Raw genomic sequence first — 8,882 nt, forward strand, 5'->3', positions numbered from 1 at the left:
TTATAAAGGTTATAATATAGCTTATATGTGTGGTCTTAATGAGACCACACATATAGGATCAGGATGAAGACCGACTCTAAAATATAGTAATAAGTTCTTCATCATTGTGTAAAATTGTAAATATTCTGTTAAAATGTGCAATAACTTTACCAATGGGGTCATTATCAATAAGTAAATATTTCGATCCTTTAAGTATGCTTCCATTTTGTTAAGATAATAAATTTTATTATTATAAAGAACACTCAGTACATAGGTTCGAACCCTCATGAAGACTCCCGTGGAGTTGTTATTTGATATATCATGTTAATGCGATTTCTCTGTGTATTATTATTATTATTATTATTATTCACTTATTATCCACTTTATTATGTTCTATATTTAATAGCCACTAAATAGTTATGATACTTGATGACTGCAAAAATGGTTACTTGATCGCGATTTAGACATGTAATAAATAATTCTTCCATATTAACGTGTTATGTGAACCAGCCGTCACATCACCGCATCATTGGGACCAAATGAATAGTAAATATTTTCCTCATTGACTTCATAAACAGTTTATCAATACAAAGTTTACAAGGCTTCCGTTGTGGTTGCTGTAGAAGAAACTTTCATTCGTAGAGCTTTGGTGTGCTTTTTTCAATTATTATTTTTTTTTTTTAAACGTTGGCTTATACGAGCCAACTTTGCAAATTTTAGAGTGTTGTGTAACTTAGTGAAACTTTGCTTTTAAATCTTCTAAAATTTAGATATATTAGGTTGAATAATTACTTATAGTTCTGAGGAGCTAACATTGTGGCAGTGTGGGTGTTGGTGGAGGAGCCAGACGAGTCTCAGGTTGTGGCAGTGTGGGTGTTGGTGGAGGAGCCAGACGAGTCTCAGGTTGTGGCAGTGTGGGTGTTGGTGGAGGAGCCAGACGAGTCTCAGGTTGTGGCAGTGTGGGTGTTGGTGGAGGAGCCAGACGAGTCTCAGGTTGTGGCAGTGTGGGTGTTGGTGGAGGAGCCAGACGAGTCTCAGGTTGACTCTTTAGTGTCCGTCTTCGGTACTTTCTTATCAGCGTCTCGGATTTAAACACAAATATATTGTTTGCAAAGTCTATTAATATAAGCAATAAATACACTCATACAAATAATTTCAAGTTAAGGATTTAATTTTTACTATGATGTATTTATTGTATTATGGAAGTTCTATAGTGAAGAACGGCATAACCAGCTGCAACCCGTCCTCGACTCAAGTCCATTACATCCAGCGGTCGACCCCACAGACGCATTCATAAATTTTACCATGTTGTTCATTCATAACGGGAATTTTCCCAAATATAAATTACTATTATAATATATTAGCATATTGTGCATGTATATTGGCATAGGTTAGGTTAGGTGTTTAAGTTCTGTTTGCGATTATTTGTATTTGTAGTACGTGGGTGAAGCATTTACAGCGTTGTGGTTCGAACAAAATTCGTCAGTGAAGCACTTGTTCCGGAAGTGTTCGAACGAAATCAGTTGAGAGTCGTGTGTAAACCGTTTTTCATTCATAAACAGGGGGTTTGGCGGGTGGATGGAATCACTTTTGGGTCTTTGTTTGGAGGACGGGCTGACTAGCTGACAGTGTTTGAGTCAAGCGAGCCTTGCACTGCCCTCCGGTATTGAGCTTTGGTACTTCTGCATCAGTGTCTCAGATATAAACAATAATTTCTTGCAAAGTTTATTTAGAAAATATTAAATACAATTATACATATAAGTTATGATTTAAGTATTTAATTTATACTATGTGTATTTATTGTATAATGTAAGTTCTAGAGTTAAGAACGGCGTAGCCAGCTGATATCCTTACTGCTGAGCATCACTGGATCCATACACGTTCAGTTTTCTGAGTCTGTTAACGAAGTCGTTGACTGCGGGCATGACAGCCTCGGCGGCGTTGACTCTCTGCAGGTCCTCCTTCCTTACTTCAGTGCCCTCAGCGTCTGCCCTGGCCTTCAAGAGCTTGCGTGTGAGAGGCAAGAACTCCAACATCGCCTTCTGGCCTCGCTCACCGTCGCTGAAACCATCCACTCCAATTCGCTCGAAGACTTCGGCTAATTCTGGCAGAATGTCGATGGTGGCGGCGACGATCCTCTCATTTGAGCCAAGGTCTGCAGACTCGGGCTCCAGCACCCCCGTAGCCTGGTAGGTCTGGGGCGGCTGGCCGAATGGATAGTTCTGGGGCGCCGCCGCTGCCAGCGAGGCCAACAGCAACACGCACATAGCACACTGATGGAAAAATAAGAAGGTATACTGTATTCAATGATGTAGTGAGCATGTCAGTTATTAAATAAACAAATATTTACGTTTGACTTCGATGCAGAGATTGTGGAAGTAGTTAAAAATAAACCTTTAAAATTATGAAATCATCAACCTGAGTGTGAGAGATTACTCCTCTACTTTTGTGGTGTCTTAAGTGACAGTATTTCGTATCTGACTTTTGTAAAGGAAACTGGTTTTGATCCTTAACTTGGCTATTGAAGGGGCATTTGAATTTGACACTTAGCATTCAGGTGAGTGATAGGCCTCCCTTGACACAGAGGGGAAGATTTCCGACGCGTCAGCCAACTACCGTCAGCTTCCCTTGACGCTATAATTGTATTGATTAAGAACTAATTCATTGTCAATGGCAAGTATGATGGGGATGAAGGGGGGGGGGACTCACCAGCCCCCACAATAAGGAAGGCTTCCTAGAGACGCCAGTTTGTTGTCCTGAAGCTTCGGCGGGTAGGCGGTTCCGTGGGTTTATAACGCTAGGAGTGAAAAAAATATCTTATTTTGTGTCGGCTTGTTGAACTTGAAGCTATTCCTTCCTTGTTTACCTTACACTGAACAATTTTAAGAAGCGGTCTGGATTACTGTCCTGTAACTTGTTCCGCATTTTAAAGGTCTCGATGAGATGAGCCTTGTCATGTCTGGTTTGCAGTATTGTTAATCCTATGGCCCTCAACCGTTCCTGGATTGAGAGTCGACTTAGTTATGGGATTATTGTTGTTGCTCTGTTTTTGCAGTTTCTCCATAGAAGATATGTTCTTTGGAAGGTGAGGTCTCCATGTGTGGATGCAGTAGTCCCAGAACACCAGACAATTGTACTGTTGAATAAACTTTATTTTTTGTCCTTGAAATCAACGATTTTTTTTTACTGTTTCTAAGGTTTGTTTGATGTTTTTTCCTGCAGCTCCCACTCGTTGTACAGCATTTAATGACGTGTGGAACCTTGCGTCTAGTTCCGTTTATCTTCATTAGTCTGCTGTATGGTAGTGTTATAGATGCGGTAGCTGTGGTCATGACGTACAAGCAACGCCTTTTATTTATTGATATTGACAACGTTTTGGCAGTCTTTTGGCCATTTGTGTACTTTATATACGTTTCTTGGTCGGTCATCAATGTCATTTTTGCTTCCTACTTTACCATAGACATGCAAATTTGGTGATGTGTTTTGTAATATTCTCACTCTACTAGACACCAAGTGTGGGTCTTAGCTAACAAGTCATTGACTCTCACCTACACACAGTGTGGCACTGACTTGGAGCCATTTTGGCACTCACCAGCGGGGCACTGACCTGGGAATACATGCTGCGCTGGACGACGAGGATCAAGTGAAGGGTCCGGTGCCTGCCCTCTCATTTATACCTGGCACCCGTCAGGTTGAGAGGTCAAGGTCGTCCCGCTCTGTACCACCTCATTTGAGCTTAAAATAACAAGTCGAGCCTTTTAGTAATTACCCGAAGAGGCAAGATGCGACACATCTTAATCTTCGAGTAATTACTTGAAGATGCAAGATGCGACACATCTTAATCTTCGAGTAATTACTTAAAGATGCAATTTCAATTTTTTTCCTTTTTTCTTTCAACTGGGCGGTAGCTTTACAGTCATGTGCAGTCTATTTATGTCCAGTATTCGATCTGTAAAATCACTCCTTCTGAAGATGTATTAATATACGAAAGTACTTAAGGAAATTCCTGTTTCATTTTTCCTCCGTGGTCTGACATTGTCACATTTTTAATCACGTGTTTATATATATATATATATATATATATATATATATATATATATATATATATATATATATATATATATATATATATTTATATATATATAATACACATGAGAGGATGTGCAGTGACTTAATATCTAACATATTCAGAGATTTGAGAAGGGGTGCCGAGTGATATCTGGGGCCAGAGTTGTATATTGTCCTAATAACAGCTTTGTGTTTAGTAATTAGAGGACGTAATTTCGCTAAGATTCCCGGCAGCACATCATTATGAATAAAGTACTTACACATTTCTTGGACACCATTGATGGTGTTATCTCTGAATTCCGCAATTTTTTCACATTCCATTATATAATTAATGGCTTGGCGCTTTCCCGTGATAGTTCCATTCCCCTTCCATTATATAATGACGCAAAGTAAGCGAATAGTTCTGCTGACAGAGTTTACATTTAGTCAAATCTACATCAGCAGATGTTACAAACTCCCAGAGGTACTTGCAGCCGAGCCTAAGCCTAGCAGTGGTAACATCTAGAAGTCTGTTAATCTTATTGGATGACCCATAGACGTGCGGTACTTCCTGCATAATAGAAGTAGGATAGATGGAGTTACTGGAGTGAATTTCACTTTGTCTCAATTCTATGAGATTTTGTTGATGTTCCTGGAATATTACTCCCTTCAGGCTGCTAAAAGGCAGTCCAAGATGGTAACCGATTCCCTCTTTATGAGCAAAAGTCTTGGCTAACTCATCACTTCCCGCGTGAAGATGCAAGACGCGATACATCTTACAGCGATGAGTCTCATTTCAAATGAAGTCATTTTGCCCACTAGTAAAGTACAAAAAACGTGTTGCATCTACGCTATCGTGAAGTCCGGACGTGATTCGTGCATGATTGTACCCGTAGCTGCCGGGAAGGGCAGCAACAGGGGTGGTGGAGGGCAGCTACGGTGGAGGGCAGCTACGGTGGAGGGCAGCTACGGTGGAGGGCAGCTACGGTGGTAGTGGAAGGACGCTGTGAGGAGTGGAGGGCAGCTATAGATGGCGGAGGGACTCTTCGTGTGTCGGAGGGCAGCTACGGGTCACTAGTGAAGGGCACCTTCTACCGCCCCCTCACCTGGGGACTTTCACTCGAACCATGGCTTCCACGAACTCTAATCGTCACAAAAAAACATTTCTGGAATTACAAGAGTGCAAAAGGCCTGCCATTATCACACAGCAGCTTGCGGAACCTCTCTTGCGATGCTGGCGTTCTGGGTCGCCTCTACGCACCCGCCAACAGCTTCCATTTCGTTTGCTAGTCAATTGCAAGTGTTTCTTTTTTCATTGAATTCCTCTATCTAACGTAACTTTATAAATAAATCTGTATTTCTTATATGGCTTTTAAAGCAATTATTATTCCACTTTCCCTAAGCGAAGAGCTGATGAGTAGAAACATTTAGCTTTGTGGTTAAGTACTCAATCAAATTTCTTTCTAAGAAGCCTGTGCAGTGGACTCTGTTTTTGAGGCAGTCTTTTCGATGGCGTGATCAGCAGTGCTAACTTAGAGGCTCGTTGCCTTAGACTGTTATGCAGTCCTTGTTGAACATGGATGTTGGGAGACGCGTGTGTTCTGGCCGTCTGTCTGATATATTCAAGGTCACCATCTTTGCCAGACATCGAATATACACATCCTGCCGAAGCAATAGGCGAGTTCTTAATTAAAATAGATTTTACTCTATTATTGGTTTTTGAGAACAAAATTGACATTAAAAGATTATAAAATCCTGTGAAAAGTTTATCCAAGCCCTGTGATCCTGTGGTCCCGGGTTCGATCCCGGGCGCCGGAGAGAAACAATGGGCAGAGTTTCTTTCATCCTATGCCCCTGTTACCTAGCAGTAAAATAGGTACCTGGGTGGTACCTGGGTAAAATAGGTCAGCTGTCACGGGCTGCTTCCTAGGGGTGGAGGCCTGGTCAAAGACCGGGCCGCGGGGACACTAAAAGCCCCGAAATCATCTCAAGATAACCTCAAGATAAGGGACTAAAGCATTGCGTTGATCAAGAGACTCAGAAAGATCAAAAGTAGTGGACCATAAACACACGATATCACCGACATATCTATACTAGACAGGAACAGTGGGGCAAAATCCTGTTGTGTCGTCATGCCTCGTTTTCTCTGGCCGCCTGTTGACAGGCTGGGCATTTTCCTGGCTACCCTCCGCTACCTGTCTTTGCCTTCTGTCTCGCCATGCCTTCCTTTCTCCGACTTTGCTTCCCTTCCCTCCTTGCCTTTTGGCCTCTTTCGTTTTTCATTTGCACTTTCCCCTTCTTTCCACGGCTTGAGTTATTCCCCTCGCTCCCGGTCCCCTCGGCGGCCCTCTGGCGCCACAGTCACCCTTTGTGTAAATTTACATATTTATTGGTATTCCAGGTGTTGCACTGAGCTTTACTTTCCGCCCCCGGCTTGGCTGTTATATATTTTTTCCTGCTGTGCCTTCGCGGGGCCTGTGTTGTTGCTGTGTTTCTTTCCTGGGGCTCATATTGTACATTTTTTCCTGTGTGGCCGCCGGCAGTGGCGCTGCCGTCCGCCTGTAACGGCGCTCTCGCCCGCCTGTAATGGCGCTGCCGCCCGCCCGCCCGCCTGTACACACTAAATCGGGACGATTCTCGTGCCGATTTGCCTTATTCGCCTGCTTTCCAATTTCCATTTTGTTTCACCAATTTCATTTATTCTGCCACTTTACTCTCAGACTTCTCATGCCTGGTGTCGGTGTGCCTCAACCCCACGCCTCACAGGCGCCTCTGATTGGGGTCTTGTCTACTTGGAGCGTCTCTTCTGCATGACGCCTGCATCTACTGGCTTGGGTGCTGCCCGCCCGCTCTCCTCCCTCGCACCTTTGGGGGGTAGAAATAGCCTAAGCTACTCTATCCCTTTGAAATGCATTTCTTTCTTGTCTCAATAAACATACTTGAACTTGAACTTCCCTCACGCCCAGCCCACTCATTCTGCAAAGAATATTGGCAAATAGTTCATTGGTAATTAATCAGTGTAATTTTGCACTCTCGTGATTTTCATTGGCAATTAATTCCCACTGTCAACTGTCATTTATTTACAAGTGACAAGTGTTCTACTGTAATTGATTTTCCGTTGTCTATTTGGTAAGAAGGTATCATGTACTATCTGGATTGGTACATTTATTATTTTGTTATTACTAATTAATTATTATTAAGTTATGCGTATACTTTAAGTTGCAATATTTTATTTTTATCTGTTAGGGTACAGGTCACTAACTAATTTCCTTAACAATTTAAGTAATAAAATTTATATTACCATTCCAAGTCTGAGTTTCGCTTGAAATATAAATATATAATGCGTGTGGCTGTGGTGGAGTTTGTCACAGTGTTAAGAAGGTTTTGTCATGTATTGCATGCTTAATATGTTATTATTTTAATTTGAATTCTCTTTAGAACACTTTTTGTTCTATTTTTACTACTTATAATGCATCACGACGAATTGAACCGCGTTCATAAGGAGCGCTATGTGGCGCGATATATTCCTCGCTCTTAGTATATATTTACAGACTTTCAGTTCTAGGAAACGGGTACTTAACGCCGACGCAAATGCTGTGTAAAAATAAGACTGGAAACCACAGCCGCGACCTTGTGCCTGTGAGCGTGACTGTGAGGGAGGAGACTTGGAGCAACCTGTATATATGAGCACAGTGATGGCTCCTCACTACACCAACACCGCCCTCACAACATGTGTCTGAAGGTGAGTGACACCCTGTGTCCAGGCGGGTTTCCCGTTTTCCAGAGGAGTATCGCTGTTGCCAAGTGAGTTTGACGGTTTCCAGATATTGTAGTTTCTAGGCGAAATGTGCCGTTTCCAGAGGAGATTGCTGCTCTGTTCAGTTGAGTCAGTTCGATGCTCTGTTTCGTCTTGGTATATATCACTCTGTATTCAGGGGAAATAACGTAGTATGTCCAAGTGTCAAACAGTAATCTGAGTGAAAGTTTCTGTTTATATTGTGACCAAGTGTCATGCTAGAGACGCTGCCGGAGGTAGTCAAACTGACAAGCTTGTGATATTCACAGCTGTTGAGAACTGAATAACTGCGTGAGCCTTACACTGATTAGTTAATTTAAACGCCGGTTACACATCATATTTCATTATAAAAACAATAAAATCAACAGGAAGATATAACTTTGAATGCTAACAATAATTACATAAATACATTTTTTTCTGCCCACAGAGCATCTTGTACTCGGCCCTGTTAGCCTCTGTGGCATTAGTAATGGCCCAGAACTACCACCAGGACAACCAGAACTACCCCCAGCTTGACCAGGCCTACCAAACCCCTAGGGTAGTGAAGCCGGACTATGGACAACCCAGCTCAAACAACGGGAACGTCGCCAACATTCTCAAGGAAGTGGGGGACTTCTTCAAGCTCGTGGGGAGTGGGGACTCCAAGGACCCTGAGCGAGCCAAGCAAGTGATGCTGGCATTCGTGCCCTTCACCCGCAGGGTTCTGGAGGCCTCGGCAGGAGTTGATGGCGCCAACGTCAACAAAGAGGACCTGGAGAGACTGGGTGCTGCCGAGGCTGTCATGCCGTCTGTGATAACGTTCTTAGACAGTCTGAGAAACATAAATCCTGGAACCAATCAGTATTATCAGCAAGATTATGGTCACCGTTATCAGTAGCCTTATTGGTACCCTGAACTGAAGTTTTGTTGAACTGAAGTTTTCTTGAACTAAAATTTTCTTGAACTGAAGTTTTCTTGAACTGAAGTTTTCTTGAACTAAAGTTTACTTGAACAAAAGTTTTTTTGAACTGAAGTTTTCTTGAACTAAAGTTTACTTGAACAAAAGTTTTTTTGAACTGAA

General features: G+C 42.3%; 2 protein-coding genes across 2 annotated transcripts; one reads left to right on the forward strand and one right to left on the reverse strand.

Moving 5' to 3' along the window:
* Positions 1–1,690: 1,690 nt before the first annotated feature.
* Positions 1,691–3,662, reverse strand: LOC123767113 (uncharacterized). Its single transcript, XM_045756623.2, has 2 exons — positions 3,587–3,662; positions 1,691–2,252 (listed from the first exon to the last, which is right to left on the reverse strand). Exons 1-2 carry the CDS (start codon positions 3,596–3,598, stop codon positions 1,830–1,832), a joined length of 435 nt encoding a protein of 144 aa, XP_045612579.1. The 5' UTR covers positions 3,599–3,662; the 3' UTR covers positions 1,691–1,829.
* Positions 3,663–6,761: 3,099 nt separating this feature from the next.
* On the forward strand, positions 6,762–8,871 carry LOC138352389 (uncharacterized). The gene is made up of 2 exons (XM_069304873.1): positions 6,762–7,768; positions 8,250–8,871. Exons 1-2 carry the CDS (start codon positions 7,757–7,759, stop codon positions 8,697–8,699), a joined length of 462 nt encoding a protein of 153 aa, XP_069160974.1. The 5' UTR covers positions 6,762–7,756; the 3' UTR covers positions 8,700–8,871.
* Positions 8,872–8,882: the final 11 nt, after the last annotated feature.

Source organism: Procambarus clarkii, chromosome 53, assembly GCF_040958095.1.
Source record: "Procambarus clarkii isolate CNS0578487 chromosome 53, FALCON_Pclarkii_2.0, whole genome shotgun sequence".
In the NCBI taxonomy this organism is placed as follows: domain Eukaryota; kingdom Metazoa; phylum Arthropoda; class Malacostraca; order Decapoda; family Cambaridae; genus Procambarus; species Procambarus clarkii.